Source organism: Carassius auratus, chromosome 41, assembly GCF_003368295.1.
Source record: "Carassius auratus strain Wakin chromosome 41, ASM336829v1, whole genome shotgun sequence".
In the NCBI taxonomy this organism is placed as follows: domain Eukaryota; kingdom Metazoa; phylum Chordata; class Actinopteri; order Cypriniformes; family Cyprinidae; genus Carassius; species Carassius auratus.
Genome location: NC_039283.1, coordinates 1,871,703 through 1,889,966, shown reverse-complemented (window position 1 = coordinate 1,889,966; position 18,264 = coordinate 1,871,703). Strand labels below are relative to the sequence as shown.

General features: G+C 39.4%; 2 protein-coding genes across 2 annotated transcripts in view; both read right to left on the bottom strand.

Annotated features, from left to right (window-relative positions):
• LOC113059477 (collagen alpha-6(VI) chain-like) overlaps positions 1 to 18,264 on the bottom strand; it is a 1,020,620-nt gene that overhangs the window by 640,460 nt on the left and 361,896 nt on the right.
• LOC113059522 (protein asteroid homolog 1-like) overlaps positions 1 to 18,264 on the bottom strand; it is a 30,311-nt gene that overhangs the window by 11,714 nt on the left and 333 nt on the right. Inside the window, exons 2-5 of the mRNA XM_026228058.1 lie at positions 16,866 to 18,182; positions 16,570 to 16,783; positions 16,174 to 16,333; positions 14,152 to 15,767 (exon numbers count right to left, since the gene is read on the bottom strand). Coding sequence (XP_026083843.1) covers positions 15,341 to 15,767; positions 16,174 to 16,333; positions 16,570 to 16,783; positions 16,866 to 18,131 — 2,067 coding nt within the window. The 5' untranslated portion in view covers positions 18,132 to 18,182 and the 3' untranslated portion in view covers positions 14,152 to 15,340. The remainder of the gene's footprint in view (positions 1 to 14,151; positions 15,768 to 16,173; positions 16,334 to 16,569; positions 16,784 to 16,865; positions 18,183 to 18,264) is intronic.

Below are 18,264 nucleotides of genomic sequence, written 5' to 3'. Positions count from 1 at the left end.
AAGCTTTAGTTTGCTTAATTTTCAATAATTAAAAGATAAATTAATGTTTGGTGTTTAATGTGCATCTCATGAATGCTTTATTTAAAAACCCACCTGAATGGCACTTAAATGCACTTAATTCATCTTTCAACTTTATTGTCATTGTTCAAAGTACAAGTAGTACAGACAGAGGAACAATTATTAATAATTAAATGTTTTTTTTTTTTTTTTTATGTATGCATTGCATTAACGCACCCCTGAGCTGGTAATAGTGACCTCTTTCAATATGCTAACAGTCAAATGGTAAAACGTACTTCACAGGTAATTTCAGATTTTTGTTTCAATTATTTCCCAGCTACACCATCAACTTCATCCTCAACATCAACAGATGCATCACTTCTCAGTGCTGATTTTTCCTCTATAAAGCACAAGGTACCACAAGCTCTATAATTATAGCTGATATCCTGCACAGCCCAGAGTTTAAACTAAGTATGTGCTGTCATATTATTATTAGAAAAAAAAAAAACTGCAAATCACTATTGAATTCCCACCAAACTATTTTTTCAAGATGTATTTGCACTGTAAACTTTTTTTAATTTATATAAAGTTCGGGTGAACTTAAACTGTATGGCTATGCTGTGATTCCTGTAGGCTTTGCGGGGGGGGGGGGGGGGGGGGGCTCTATGTCCATTTTGCTTGGGGCCCCCAAATTCCTTCAAACGGCCCTGCACACAGGGTATAATAACAAATTCTTCTTTAAAAAAAAAACAACACAAAAAAACAAGGCAATGAGCAGATTGACCTTATGCTTATGAATGTCTTTTTATGCTATATTGTTGTTGTCTTGTTATGCTATATTTTACATTTCTTTTTGGAACAAATCGATCCTAGGCCTCATTGATCTGCGCGTACAAACCTCATTTTTGAAATTAATATTGCCTACATAGGATTGTGTCTGAAGTTTTTTTTTTCCCAAATAAACAAACTTTCAGACTGCAAACCTTGTTGCATGCATTGTTTTTCTTTTACATTTACATTTATTGCATTTAGCAGATGCTTTCATTCAAAGCGACTTACAATGCACTCTCAGAAAAAAAAGTTCAAAAAGCCGTCACTGGGTTTGTTACCTTTTTTACCCCTAAAAGATGCATATTGTTACATTAAACACATAAGTACCTTAGTACCTAAAATGTAAATACCAGTACCTAAAAGGTACATACAGTCAAACCAAAATTTATTCAGACACCTTCAACATCTCACACATTATCAGTTTATTCAATGTAGTTTAGAAAATGGTAATAAAATATGACAATACATTTTGTCATCAATTTTACTTATAGTCCACTGTATGAAGGATTTTTTGGTATAATATGTAACAGCGTACCTTATTTTGCTATACTCACATTTATAAATTAATTATAATTTCCTTCACCCATAAAAAAAAAAAAGGAAAAAAGTCAAATAATATCTGGTGTACCTTGTACATTTTTTTCTGAGGAGTGATGAGTGATGACTGTGCTGTGAGAATATAGCATGTGTTATATGACTAATAGTAATGTCACCAGCTCATTATGCAAACTTGCATGGAGACACTAAATGTGTTTTGAATGCAAAATGGGTTTATGTCGCTGGAAAAACACACAAAAGAAGATTACCTTGCTCAGAGAGTGGAAGACCTGTGATCTTGAAGCATCAGGTAAGTCATCAGGTTTACATAGCAGAATGTTATGTTAATACTGTACCAATAAGAATGTTTTTTTTATATGTCTGTTGTGGTTGAAAATCCACAATGGGATTTCAGAAATAATATCTGTCTGATTCGAAACTACAAATTTAGGAAAATTTTGAATTAAGAACCTTAACTTGACAATTATGCATGGGTTATGTTTGTGACTTTATAATCCATGTTCACTTTTATAGCACTTTTATAACATTGTAACATTGAATCAGTCAGTTTAGTCTGAATCAATTCTATTATTTAATACGACTGAATCAAAAATAAATATCTCCTACACGTAAGAACTGCACAGCTTCATATTCCTCCCAAACTCTTTTATGTATTTTATTGTGTATTACATGTATTAATTAACCTTTTTATTTTACAGATTTTAATTATTATTTTTTTAATCTCTGTTGGAAAACAACAATGAAAACATTAGAAAATCAGCCTAAACTGATTTGTTGTTCTTCCAAAACTAACCAGACCAACAATCCATATTATCATGTTTCAGCACAGGAGCCATAAAAGAAAACAATAAAAAAAAAATGTATGTATCAGATGTATTCATCTCTTTTTTTTCTAGCTTGGTTGAACACCAGTAGCTGCTTAAATCAACTGTCCTGAAAACCACAGAGAGCGCGTGATGCTGTTTCATCTTATCTTCATGTCACTGGTTTGCTCGGGTAAATCATCTTTCACATTTGCACAAATACACACGTACAAAGCTGATGTAGTTTCATTGAATATATAAAGGTTTTATGGGTCATTACGCAAATTGTTCTGTATTTTACTACAAAAACTGCATGTAAAGAGTATTGTACAGTCAGTCATTGACAAGATGGTCAGGTCTTCATCCCATTTTGAGCTTATTTTGCTATTAAACTGACGGACTTTACATTCTCTAACTTGTTACACGGCTGCTTAGCAAATCAGTGCATGACATATTGATCCGAGAAAAGGTGCAGAGTGATACAAGAGAAACCAGAAAACTGTAGCAAACCTTAGGCTCACTGTGTAATGTTATATCAGAATATATCTACTCTACAGAGAATATCTATATCTGTGTAAAATTCATCATTTTAAACATGATTTGATAGGGCTGTCAGTGGAGAGCTATGGAAGAGACTTCATCACGGCATTCCCAGAAAACACTGTCTACTACAATCCACAGGAGTCCTACAACACGCTCCAAATTACTGCTTTCTACAACGACACCCTCGTCGAAATCACCATCAACTACACAAAAGTGTTTCATGATAAACTACGGTCTGGGCAGACTAAAATTGTGCATTTTCCCAAGTACAACGAGCAATTTCAGTTCACAAACTTCCCTCTTTTTGCCAGAGTCAACAGCACCCAAAGGATCGTGGTGCTTTGGCTCAGTCAGCGCGGGAGCAGCGTGCAGTCTAATGTCGTTCAACCTGTTACAAATCTCGGAAAGTGGTATTCAATCCCATTTATCAATTACAATCAGATGATGGCATCCTTGTACAATATGTCAGATCAGTTAGCTCCGGACAGCTGGAAATACAATTCGTTCAGGCTGATCATTATCAATGCTGAGAAATCTGATAACTTAATCACCGTCCAAAGTATCAGTCCGGATGGTCCAAAAGCATTTAATATTACGCTCAGGCCTTACAAACTTTACCAGTTCCAAACTAATGGCTCTGAGATTCAGCTGGACTCTTCTGGAAAGGTGGCTGTGCTGTTAACCCACCCGTGTGTAGAAACTGCAGGATGTGATTGTAATATGGTGCTGAGCCACGTTCTCCCCCGAAATCTGTGGGGTGACACGTTTCTTGTGCCGTCTGTGAAGAACCTGAATACAGCCTGGCTGCAAGTGACTAACACAACGGAAGTAAGGCTCAAAGGCGTGAATATAAAAACTCAGCAGTTCAAATCTTCAGAGCTCATTCCCTTCCCAGAGCTCAAGAGTGCGTCTCGGTTAATCAGTTCAACAAATAAGGTGTCCATCAGACTTATTAGTCCAGGTTTTGTCTTAGAACTCATACCAGAAACCATGTTCGCCGCTTGTTACCTGGTTCAGATGAACTCGACAGAAGGAGAGGTCGTTATCATCGCTGAAACAGCCCATAAGAACAATGTGTCTGTAGATGGCAAATTACTTCAGTTCACTAACTGGAAACCCATTCCCTATTCAAACTACTCTTCAATATCTGTGTCGCTTAGTGGTACGCATGTCATCTGGCATCCAACCTCCAAGATTGGAGTGTACATGTTTGAGACGATGGAAGGTGGAATTCCTTACGGAAGCCCAGCTGTCATTTTAAATGATGAACCAGGTAAAAGATACTTTCTTTTAATCCAAGAGTAAATTAAAGGCAACATCAGATGATACATACAACCTTTATTCCAATTTTAGGAAGGATGCAATATTATGTGGTTTATGAAATCAGGACTTGATTGAATTGTGATTGGATTGGAATTAGGATATTATTATATGTCTACATGGCACATGACATGAAATTGGTTTCAATTGCCATATGTTTTATATAATTATATATTTATACATTTATAATGCATAAAATAACAATGCTGCTATACACTACAGTTTAAAACTGGTATAAAAAAGTAATATATACTTTACTCAGCAAAGATGCATTAAACTGATAAAAAAAAAGTAATGGAAAACACATTTACATTGTTATACGAAAGTAATTTAAAAAAAAAAGGGCTGTCCTTTTGAATTTTCCATTCTTTTAAGAATTCTAAAACCAAAATTAATCACAGTTTCAATGAAAATATTAAAAGGCAAAGCTGATTTCAATAAGAAATGTTTCTTGATCAAGTTATTTTAAGTAATAAAATTAGTAGGAAATATTAGTATTACAACATTACTTTGATCAAATAATGTAAATACTGTCTTTGTGTGCAAAGGTGGCTTTTTTCAAAAACATAAAAAAAAAAAAAAAAAATTCGTACCGACCCCAAACTTTTCAACAGTAGTTTATACAAATAATTGTGGAATGTTTTTTTTTATTTATTTTTTTTACAGTTAAAATGTTTTTTTACAGTGTTTTTAACCACTTTTATTTTATGGAAATGACTAGTTCAAAAAAGTATATTAAAAAAAAATAATCTGTTCCTGACATTTCCTTAAAAACGTATCACACATTTTCTTTGGAGTAAGAAAGTGAAGTTACATTAGAATGTGAATGAAGTCAAATTTCCCAGTGCAGACTGTAAATGTGTCAATATATGCTTGTGTGCTCACAGATCGTGATGGCTGTGTGGCAGATTCTACAAATTATAAGACCACTACTGATGTCATGACATGGCCCCAGTCCCATCGTTACTGCTTAAATATATCTTACCAGCTGAGCACACCAAGCAGTGAAATGGCCCAGAAAGAGATGACCAACTTTCTGCAAAACAGCATTGGTCCTGGGTATCTGTGGATCGGTCTGCGGCGCAGTCTGTTCACGTCAGAGTGGTACTGGCTGAAAGGCAATGACAGCAAATATAGCGTGAGCTTCACGAAGTGGGCCAATGGGCATCCAGATATTCCCCAGAAAGCGTTGTGCGCTGCTGTGTCCAAAGATTCCAACAAGGAGTTTTCCTGGAAGAGTGTGTCCTGTTGCTCTAAGCTTAGGCCCATCTGCTACCAACAGGGCAAATATTTCAGTGATATTACCTTTAATACACTATATGATAATTTTTAGAATTACTTACCCAATGGTGTGTCCTTCTTGTCCAAATTCTTGGCCTTTTAATTAAAGTTAATATCTGAAAAAATAAATTATAGTTTACAATAGTTTAATCATGAAACTTAGGAAAATTAATCAAATTGCTTAATTATAAAAAAGATAATTGTCTATTACTGTTATTGTTTTTTTTGTATTTATGTGAATAATATAAAGCAATATTAACATTTCAAAATATGTGGATCTTCTGAAAACACAATTAAAGTATATATATATATATATATATATATATATATATATATATATATATATATATATATATATATATATATATATATATATGTATGTATATATACGTGTGTGTGTGTGTGTGAGAGAGAGAGAGAGAGAGAGCTATATATAATAATATAACAACTATTGAAACTTTGTCTGATGTAATGCATGATGATCTAAAGTGAAGGCAAATAATGTGAAATGAGCTCCTGTTGTAGGAGAATACAAGCATATGTCACAAGATCACAGTGCTCTAAAAAAAAGTCCCACAAACGTATCCCCACAAAAACACCCACAAACGGGTGATGGGGAAAGTCACTATAAAAGATGTCTGTCGGTCATCAGCTCCAGTGGTCTAAATGGTAGAGTGTGAATCATAGTGTCATTGCTGCCTCAAAGTTTCTCAGAGTTGATGTATATTTCCTCTAGATGGCGCTTGTGTACTTCAGCACTAATTTACTTAACCTACTTTTGATTAGTTCAAATTGTATAATTTTATATTATGCTTATTTTTCTATGTTTATTGTGATTTCTATAATCAACTGTTTCTTTCTAAGACTTTCTTGATTATATTTTATTTTATTCCCAACATGCTTTTGTAGTTCACTTCCTGTTTTGTCATTCACACAAAGAGATGGAACGATGTAATTAATCATCGCAAAATTAAAAGGTGTTTTTCTCTATAATCGTAAGCCATTTGATCAAAAATCTTCAAGATATAATCCTCTCTTAGCACACAAGCAGGCAAAAGTGGTATGTTGATGTATTTTCTGTTTATTTATGAGTTTAATGTGACGTGTTTTACATGTAACATTTTCCTAATATCGAAATGGACACAGCGACCCCATTGGAACTCAATTGAGACAAATGAAGCCTGTTTTAAGCTATTTTTAGCACTTCTGTTTCTGACGTGCAGACTCAAACGAAGCTTGAAGACGTCAGCAACCTGTCTGACAGATGTAAATCTTCTAGTAGCTGTGCGTGCAAACTGCCATCGTTAATCTTGCAGAGAAGGCAAGCTTGAGCGGGGAGTTCTTTGGCGTGAGTGAGAAGGAGTAAGTATTCTGATTAATTATTTTGTATAGTATTTTAAAATGTAACGTCAGTACGCCATATTAAGTTAATTGCCTGCGAGCTTCTCCTCCTGTCTGTATGGTAATGTGACAGAGAGTCGCATGGTTATGATGCAATCGTTAGCCTATTTTTACAAAAACTGTTTCTACGGGGCCATAATGTAACATAGAAGGTAATGGAGTTCTGCTACAAGATGACGGCACCCGGCCGACTTCAACTTCCGGTCGACTTCCTTGCTGCCTGATAGATACAGACGGTTGTGTTGTGTTCTACCATTAGGTTTTCGGGGGTTACGAAGGGGTTAAGTTTTGCCTGCTGTTTCACGCATGCGTGTGAGTGAGTGAGAGAACGAGTAAAGTGATTATCCGTTCAGCCGTGTGTGCTTCATGTTTAATGGCTAACTGAAATACCAACATAACATTGGCGACGAAGATGGCTGAGTTTAGCTTACCACCGCCGGCCCCTTTTCTTCCCGTGCCTGGTGAACCGCCTATTCCATGGGCGAGCTGGATCGATGGCTTCACGGTGTACCTCGAGGCCATGGACTATGTTGACATACCAGATCGGAGGAAAATCGCTCTGCTTCGTCACTGCCTCGGGGCGGAGAGACAGAGTATATATCGCGCGCTCGGCGAAGCTGAGACGTATGAGGAAGCGGTTGCTCTTCTCGCACGCCACTTCACGGGCCAACAGCGAGTCATACTCCACCGATATAAACTACGCAAGCGTCTTCAGCGACCGGGTGAGTCCGTGCAAGATTACGTGACTAATCTGCGTGACATGGCGCGCTCATGCAATTATGGGACACTTCAAGATCAGATTGTTCGTGATCAGTTTATTGAAGGCATACTATGTGACAAGACTCGAGAAAAACTGTTATTAGAACCTGACGAATTAACACTAAACCAAGCAGTTGTAATTGCCCAGCAAGTGGAGGCTGCTCTGGAATGCTCAAAACTACTTGCTGACGCGCGCCTCCCTGTAGACGTTTCCACACAACAGTTGCGATCTTCCTGCCATTCAGGCCACTGCCATTTACCCACAGAAAAGACTGCAGATAGCAATGAAGGTTTTCCAGTGCAACTTGCACAATTACAGAGAAACCAACACAGTTTGAGCTTCTGTGGCAACTGTGGCTCCAGTTTGCACAATTCAAAAGCCCAAAATTGCCCTGCACGTGGACAGACATGCAGGAAGTGTCTTAAAAAAAATCACTTTGCCAAAGTTTGCCGGTCAGCTCCTGCTACACAAGCAGCACGGAGGAGACTCTCACCTGTCTGTACTGACTACACTGAGATAAGGCATGTATCATCTGGCCAGGCAGCTTTTAGGACGTGTACTGTGCTGCTGGAGGAGGTAAGCCTTCCACTCCTGATGGATACGGGAGCAGCGGCATCGTTGCTTAATGCCAGTACGTATCACAAGTTTTTCTCACATCTGCCATTACAACAGCCCCGCACTTCCCTCTGTGGTTATGACAGCTCTAAGATTGTGATGCTCGGCGTTCTACGGGTCTCGGTACGTTATGGCTCTAAACATCTGCCATCATTTCCCTTCTACATTACTGAGCGGGGAGCCAACCTTCTTGGACTTGATCTATTTACAAGCTTGGGATTCACACTTCGAGATGAAAAGGGCTCTGATATCCACCATGTCACCTCCACCTGGCAACAGAGATGGCCATCACTGTTCGACGGACTGGGCTGCCTTACAACATTCACCCATAGGCCTTTGGTTGACCCTGTTGTGCCGCCGGTCATACAGCCCCTGCGCAGAATTCCCCTAGCCCTGCGGGAAGAAGTTACTGCAGAGCTTCAAATGATACTGGACATGGGAATTATTGAGCCGGTCAATGCATCTCCCTGGATTTCTAACCTGGTCATTGCAAAAAAAAAAAAATCAGGAGGAATACGAGTATGTGTTGACCTGTGCTCTGTAAATAAGGCGGTTATCCCAGATAAGTACCCCTTACCCACAGCTGAGGAGCTCACTGCTTACTTCTATGGTTCAACAGTCTTCTCAAAACTGGACCTGCGCCAAGGTTATCTGCAGGTGCCACTTCACCCTTCTAGCAGGGATCTCACAGCATTCGTCACACACGCTGGGGTATTTCGATATACCCGTAGGCCGTTTGGCCTAAGCTCCGCCCCCAGCTGCTTTCAAAAGGTAATGACCACCATTTTGGCTGGAATTCCCGGAGTTGGAGTATTCCTGGATGATATAGTAGTCCATGCGCCAGATGTCCAGACCCATAACGACCGTCTCAGCAGGGTGGCCAGTGCTCTCATGGCACATAACCTTACATTAAATGGAGAGAAATGCACTTTTGCAGCCTCAGCCATAGACTTTGTTGGGTACCGCCTCACGTCTAGGGGCATCGCCCCTCTTCAGTCAAATATTGAGGCGATACACAGAATCCCAGAGCCCACCTCTTCCTCACAGGTGGCCTCATTTCTGGGCATGACGGCCTATTACCTTCGTTTCTTGCCTCAGTACTCCCAAACCACGGCACCCCTTCGCCAGTTACTAAAGAAAGAAGAGCCATGGAACTGGACTAGTGCATGCTCCGAGGCCGTCAGAACACTAAAGTCCCAGCTTACCACTCCTCCTGTCTTAGCTCACTTCAATCCTGATAGTCAGCCTATCGTCACCTGCGATGCCTCTACACAGGCACTGGGAGCAGTGCTGTCGCAGATGCAGTATGGAGTGGAAAGACCTATAGCATTTGCCTCCAGAGCTTTGACACCCACTGAACAGCGCTACTCTGTAGGTGAACGTGAGGCCCTTGCTTGTGTCTGGGCAACTGAACGATGAGGCAGTATGACTATCAACTCAAGTTCACGCCAGGGAGGGACAACGTTGTTGCTGATCTGCTATCTCGATCAATTGAGGCACCCACACCAGCAGCCTCACCAGGAAATTATGACATGGAGTCAAACCTCATTCAGATGCTACACACACCTCTGCAAGAATCGGTCTCCTTGGAGCAGTTGCAGAGGGAGTCCAAGTGTGACCCCACACTTACAACACTGCGCACATATACAGAGATTGTGAACCATGTCTAGACAACCGGTCTCACCCCCTTTGCAGCCTGTTCCATGGCCATCTCACCCATGGGAGCACCTTCAACTTGACATCTGCGGGGAAATTCATGGCCATGGCGTTCCCCACCATCAGCGCTTTCTGGTGGTCGTGTATGATCTCCATTCTAAATGGCCTGAGGTAATACCAACCGGGACAGTTACCACACAGACCATCACTCAGATACTGGAGAGTCTGTTCGCTCGCTGGGGCATGCCCCGTGCCATCACTACTGACAATGGGCCGCAGTTTACCTCTGCAGACTTCTCCAATTTCCTGTGCAGTAAAGGAATTAAGCATTTCCGTGCCGCACTCTACCATCCCCAGGCAAATGGTGGGGTTGAAAGATTCAATCAAAGCCTTAAGAATGTCATTCGTGCACACCAGGCCCAGGGGTATACATTCCAAACAGCACTCAACTTAACGCTTATGCATTACAGAGCTAGCCAGCACACCACCACTCAGGCCTCTCCTGCTCTGCTTATGCTTGGCCGAGAGATGGACTTGCCATTGGACAGAATGAGACCACAGGAATTGTCAGCTACAGCCTCAGACGGCACCTGGGCAGCAGCCAAAGCTGCTGTAACTTCAAACCAGAGGCGAATGAAGGCCAACTTTGACAGAAGACACAAGGCCAAACCTAGTAATATAACAGTTCTAGACTGGGTTCGGGTCCGGAGACCACACCGTAGCAATAAAATGGCATCGTTTTGGTCTGAACCCCTCCAGGTGGATTGTCAGTTAGGGCCTGCCACATTCTTGTTGAGCGATGGTTCTCGCTGGAATGCTAGCAGACTGCGGAAAGTGCCAAACCCTTTCAACTCACACATGTGCTCACAAACAAAGGAGCTTAGTGGAGGGCCAACACACAGCTCGGTTTTTGCACCAGCATCACCGCTGCCAGTACAACCACGGGCAGGCCGAGTGCATCAAGGTTCCCCTGTCAGGGTGGTCCCGCATCAATCTCCACCAGCTGTGGGGCCTCAACCTCTTTATCCACTGCCTGAAGGGCCAAGAAGTGCCGCAGTCAACAGTAACTGAGAGTCGGCCGATTCGAGCAAGAGCTCGTCCCGCATACCTAAAGGACTTTATCACAGAGTTTAATGCTTAGGTGTTTGGTCATTTCCTATGGTTACAGCTTGAGAGAGCACAGTTTTGTTCTTTGAAAGGGGGGGGAAATGTTGTGTTCTACCATTAGGTTTTCGGGGGTTACGAAGGGGTTAAGTTTTGCCTGCTGTTTTACGCATGCGTGTGAGTGAGTGAGAGAACGAGTAAAGTGATTATCCGTTCAGCCGTGTGTGCTTCATGTTTGATGGCTAACTGAAATAACAACATAACAGGTTGGTCTGGGAACGCCCCCGGGAACGCCCCGTCACGTGATGTGAATTTAGCCCGTGGGGGAAAACATTGACTTGGCGCCAATTGAAATACACGGGACAATCACGCCAAAGAGTTGCTGTGTCGTTTTTTTTTTTTTTTTACCTCCAATAAACTAACAAATTATGAATTGAAGTTCTACATCCTTCCTAATAAACATACAGAGCCGGAAAGGATGACAAAATGGCTACAAGCAATAAGTTGTGTGGATGATAAAGGGAAGTTTTGGAATCCCAAGACTAAGCATATGTATGTGTGCAGTCGGCATTTCATCACAGGCAGGCTATATTAACATCGTGTTCATTATTAACGTTATCAAAACTGTGTAAGGTTGTTTCAGAAAGTGGATGCATATATAATTAGCCTTATCATTGTACCTGAAGCAAAACTATGTAACGTTAGCCTAGTGTCGAACATAAACCCACTTAAAAAAGCGTGTGGACACGTAACAACTGTCAGAACTTTTACACTTTCATTCATAAATTCACCCCGTCTGTGTTTGCGAAACGATTGAATCGCGGAATCCAGTCAAAAATAGAACTTGCTGTATAAAGCAGAACGTCACGGAATTTGGCTATTTTATTTTATTTTAAAGAATACATCTACATTAGGGCTGTAAAATAAATCAAATATCGATATGGACTAGTGTATAAGAATATTAAAGTTAAAAAAGACTACAATTGTTCTACGTGTCTCTGGGAATGAGTGCTCAATATGTGCATTTTTGTCATTCAAATACACACGATGTTTGCAGTGTTTTCCCCCATGCCGACTCCGCCCTCGCCACGCCCCCAGCTATGACTAGATGCCGACTGTATCTAAGGACTAAATAGACAAACAAATGTGTTGAATGTATTATTGACAGAGTGAAGTTGAAATTTTCTGTGTGTTTAAGATTTTGTATACTTTATTATTTGGGATATTAATTATTTCACAAGTTATATTCATGCTTCTGCTACTTATAGTTCTATAGTTTACAATTTACAAGGTTGAATCATATGAGTTTAGGTGAAGAACTTGCTTACACTAGAACTTAAGACTGTTCCTTATTTAGGATATTACATTGTAGTTTAACACAGCATTGACATGTCTGATACAAGTGAAAATACAGTGCTGTCCACTAAAGAAGCTATCTGTGCAGATCCTACAGCACAAGAAGTTGACGATGCAGAGCAGGTTATCCCATCACAGCAGGCTGCTATAGCTGAGCATGTTGAAGTTGCTGCAGAAGTACAACAACCTCAGGTGGGCGCAGATACTACACAGTTCCCAGACATTAGAAGAAGCCAGCATGTACGCATGCTAACTGAAAAGGGTAAAACATTGCAAGACACTAGACTGAACAATCTGAAAAGCAGCTTTGAACAGAATAATAGAAGATGGAAGTATCACATCAATGGGTTGAAAAGAGCCATGAAGAACAATGATGATGCAGATTTGATTTCTGATGTTGTGAGCACCATTAAAGGGATAGTTCACTCTCAAATTAAATTTTGGTATGTTTTAGCTTACCTCAAAGACATCCAAGATGTAGGTTTCTTTGTTTCCGCGGTATTTCCCATTTTGATATTTTTAGGTCCAACCGTTCTTGCCTGTGACTCACATAATGGAGGTCTATGGTCACCACCTCAAAGAGCATGCACAGAGGAGTCCAAATTAAACAATTCCCCATCGTAAGTACACACTGATGACCTAAGACACGAAACAAGCGGTTTGTGTAAGAAAATGAACAGTATTTATATTGTTTTTACCTCTTGTACACAACCACATCCAACTGGGCTTAGTCTGCGCAAGCGCGGAAAGCGCCGGAAGTGATCTCTCGCACAATCTCTCTCAGAGATGATCACTCCAGCAGAGATACTTAAGGTTTTTGAGTCTGACTTTGCTGAAAGGAATAATGAGGACGTCTCTGCGTCACAAGAAGACTTAACGTTTTTAGCAAGGTTAAACAAAGTCATTAAACAAATGCAAGATGGGCACTATCAAATGCCATTGCCGTTTAAGGGCGAGAGACCGGACTTGCCAAACAACAAAGCATGTGAACCATTGACGCCGAATCATATACTAACAATGAAGTCCACTATCATTGCACCACCTCCTGGAGAGTTTGTAAGGGAGGATCTCTATCTTCAGAAGAGATTGAAAAGAGTTCAGAATCTGGTGAATGAGTTTTGGACCAGGTGGAGAAAGGAATATCTGTTGAATTTGCAGCAGAGAAGTAAGTGAAACAAGAGCAGGAGAAACGCTAAGATAAATTATATTTTTCTGCTCCAAGATGACTTGGCACCAAGAAATCAGTGGAAACTTGCCAAAGTGATGGAAGTCTTTCCAGGAACTGATGGTAGGGTGAGAAGACTTAAACTTCTTGTAAGTAATGCAACACTGGATAGCAAGGTTGCACGCACAAGCAAGTTAGTCTATCTAGAAAGACCCATACACAAAACAGTGTTATTACTTGAAGCTGAATAAAGGGTTACGTTTGATGGGTGATTTCTCTGTGTATACTTAACGTGTACAGACACTTTTTAGGTTCTGATTTCTAAAAAAAACACTGCAAAGGCTTTCTTGAAATCAGTTTTTTATAATGACTTTCTATTTGAAGATACAGGAACCCACAATATGATGGTGTTACCAGATTACATGGTCCCACTTTTTGATGACCTACAAGATACATGCACTATTGGTTCTTATATTAGACTGATGATTAATACAACTGGCTTGTACAATTACTTATCAGTTCCTCTGTATTTGCGTAGTATCAATACTATCTTGTTACTTTCCTTGTGTTAATACACTGGTATTAGGGCCATCTGAAAATAAAATGCTTTTGCCTTTTCACTTTACTTCGGCTTTTCCTATAGTGGTATTTATTTCCTCACCTATTTGGTGCTCGGTTAGATGAATGATTTGTTTTTTAAGAGTTTAAACAGATGTACAGAAATGTTCGACTAAACAATCCTGACACTTACCCCCCTCCACCTACCCATGCCAAAAAACCTCAGTGCAGCCCACCAGCATTGTCTTATTCCCATCTGCCAACACTGTATCATGTTAATAAGATACAGCTGAAAATGATATAATTGAGTTTTTGCAGTATGCGATCATGTTTGTCCTTTCTATTGCAGGTAGTGTTTCTTTATCATCACTTTGTCCACATTTATTAATTGGTGAGATGCCCTTTGTTTGTTTTCTAGCATTGCTGTTGCTTTGAAAACAAACCGTGTAATACACTGATATGAAGCAGTATAAAAATATAAAAAGATTGTATTTATTTTATTGTGTTTTGCACAGCTGAAACCAATAATCTGTTGTAGTCATTTCAGAACACTATTGTACAATACATTTTTACAAATTGAAATTTGAAGTTGATTTTTTAACTATATATTTTGGAAAACATGCATGCATTACATTTTCAAGTCAAGTCCATTTTTATTCCATTCAAATCATTGAAACCCATGATTTTAATGTTTGTAATACCTAAATGCCTTACTGTTTACTTTAAACAATTTAGTACTAGGCAATAGGATAATTTACATGAAAAATTAAAGTGTAGAGTTGATATATAACACTTTTTGTGCAAGTAGAACAACTTGTAGTGACAAGTTGGAGTTATTAATACATTATTCAATGATATAAAAATCTGTAAGGTTATTTAAACACAAAAGAAAGATTAAATAGAAAAATATTTAAATTTGATACTTCAATTAAAAAGCTTATGTTACTTAAAATACTCATAATGTTGAATAGGTTGAATTTGCGTAGACACAACCATAGTCTAAAGGCCCATTCACACCAAGAATGAGCACATATTAGTGTCCACACCTGCGGCCATAAATTCTTAACCTAGTTATAGCAGAACTGAATCTGATTGGGTGTCAATGTTTTTATCATTCATCAACTGGAACTGAAAAAGTTATTCTAAAGATAGTGATTCTTCATCGTTATCATTATAGTTATCATCTTTTGTGTGAACAGTCCTTAATTTACCAAAATTCCAAAGTCCAACACCTTAATGCAAATATCATAAAATGATTTTTAATCTTAAATCAATAAATAATGTGATTGTGATATACAGTAGACAAGCTGTCATATTCTGGTTTCCTGGCATGTCTTATCTCATTTCCAATATAAGTGTATCCGTGCAAACATTTGCAAAGTCCTTTAAGGTCTAATCAAAGCAACTCCTTTCATATTTTTTAGAGGGATGATTAGCATTGCGAGCTTTAGACTTGTGTCTGGTACGGATGGTGCAGGAAATGTCAGGATGATACTTGGCTTTACTTTTCCTTAAATTCTCATTAAGATCATCATCATCTTCATAGTCATACTCATACATCAGATGTTCAAAGTAACTGTTCAGTTCATCTATAGGCTGATTATGGCCATTGTAGTCTCTGTGTGTGTTCCCAACAGTTCTTTGCTCGAGCCCGGTTCTCATTCTCTTGATGAAGTTTTCACCAACCAAGCTTTCAACTACGTCCTTTAGCTGTTTGAAGAGCCGCTCTGCGCTCGAACCCCTCTCCAGCAGACTGTCCAGAGGCCTGCCTCTTCTGAGCTCACGGACGACTTGGTGCAACCGTGTTCCACAGTACAAACTAAACAACAGGAGGACAACAACAGTGAACACTTTTAAAATGGCCATTTAGAAATCATTCTAATATGCAGATTTGGTAAAATTTCGTATTATTATAAATGTTGAAAACAGTTGTGCTGCTTAATATTTTTGTGGAAACCATGGTACATGTTTTAGGGCTTCTTTGATTAATCAAAAGTTAAAAAGAACAAAATTTAATCAAGGTAATGCATCCTTGCTGTATTAAGATTTTTTTTTTTATTATTATTGTATGTGTGTTTATAGCATTTTTTAAAAGCATTTTAAATTACATTTGGGAGGCCACAATCAGTAAGCAGAATTTTTAACAATGGAAATCAAAATGAGAATTATCAAATCATGAAAGAAAGCTTTCAAGATGGTTTAGGAGTAATAAACATATGCTGTACCTTGCAATCTCTGGTTCAGACACCGGAAAACACAGTAAACTATTGAGACTGAGACTCCACTTCAGGCAGGACTGCCACTGGCTGTATAGATGAGCCGTTTCATGCTCCAGATCAATCCTTCTTCCAGCAGTTTGTAGTTTCTTAGGTCCCAACAGCATGTCTAAAACCCCAAACCAAAAAATATCATTTATTCAGACATTGTTTTATGTTATGTGCTGGCTTAACACATTTCAAGAACCTCTGCCAAGTTTTTGTAATTTTTCCCGTGCTATTTAGGTAATCATTTCCATACCAGCATCACATGACAATACTGGCATTGAGGTTGCTTTGTTACTTTATTGCATGCTATATATCTTCTGGAAACATAATTACAATGACGTATGATAACTTCAATACCTCTTTGTCCTTTAAGTGTACTGCTGAACTTTCCATAGACCATTCCCAGCAGCAGCCCCCAAAGATGCATTTGGGACGGCTGAGGCTGTGCGTTTACTAGCCAGTAACGTGTCACAAATATTTGCAGATGTAGATCAGGTTGGATCCCTCTTAACATCTCAGACGACACACCTAAAGTGTCCAGGAGCACCTGAAGTCGCACACTGAGTGGTTCCTAGAAATATTAGAATGTCAAATATTGGAACTCAAACAATTGAATTCGATTTCAAAAGAGAGCTAAGACATCTTCTCATTACCTCCAATAAAGTTTTTAGCTGAAGTCCATCCATGGTCTGTAAGCCTTCAACTTTCTGACTGCTTAGTTTTGTTTGCTGTCTGAAGTATTCCTCCACATAACACTTACTTGTGCCAGTAGATCTTTGTTCTCCCAACAAAAGTAACCCGTAAATCACCTGGCGTATGGGGCGAGAGATTTCACTGCTACAGGGGAGTTGGAAATCTTCAACTTGAGATGTCATTAAAACCCTCTGATTCATTACTGCATCGATAATGGAGGAGCTCATCTTTCCCTCAAGTAGGAGCATCAAGGTGCATTGAGGTAGAACTTGCAGACGACCTTTACAAGTTGTAGGTGGAATCATCTTTAATTGGAAGAACTTGGCAAGAGAGCCAGGGAAGAGCTTGTACTCTTGGATTCCCTTGGATAGTGCTTCTTTGGTGATGGCTTTTTCATTGTCGGACATTGTTTTCAACAAAGCACTTACAGCCACTTCTGGCCCTGGAAACTGGGATAACCAGTTAAGCAAGCCATCAATGTGGGGATGCGGTTTGTCCGTAACTGAGTGCTCTGCCCAATTCATACATCTGATATTTTGCAGCTTCACATAATCATTGCCTAAGATAGAAGCAAAAACTGGTAGAAGGTTTGTGTTCATTTTGAAAGATGCACAGAATTTTCTCACTGTAAAGTGTTTGACTTGGATGAATTTTTTGTTTGTCCGTCTGTCCTGTTTCACGGTTTCCCACTGGAAATGTGTGATTGGCAGGAATCCCGCCTTGAGGTTGAATATATAGAAGTCACTGTCATTGGACAAAACTGGACAGTTCCACTCTTCAGCCAAAGCAGCAATTTCCCAGTCAGCTTCTTCAATGCACTGAACCAGCGGTATCTTGAGCTTATGAAGAAGCTGTCTGAAAACATTACCAATGAGAATAGGAAGGACCTTTTCTTTCTTCCCCTCAGACACGGCCAAGGCTGCATTTATTTTGTCCTGTTTTCGTTGCCTAATAGTTTCCCATTTTTTGTCCGTGTGGTCAGCTGCGCCATCAAGTACAACATAAGGGTAAATGTCGCAGGCTGTGAGGTTCTTAAAGAATTCTGTGATCAACTCCTCAAAGGCGTCATAGTCTCCTCCATGCATCTGATCCAACTTATAGTCAAAGTACAGGGTGTAGTATAAATTACATCCATCAATTATAAGTTTCTTGTCTCTAAAAGCCCAGCTCCTTAAATCATTTTTGTTCCTGCTTTCAATGTAGGTCTTCAGTCCTCTGACTCCCATGGTGACACAATGGTTATGCCACTAACTTTAACAATATTAAGTCTTCACTTGCTGTGAAAGTATAATAAATAATTGTATAATTATTCAATTCTAATTATTTATTCATTTATTATTTACATTGCATAATGGCCTA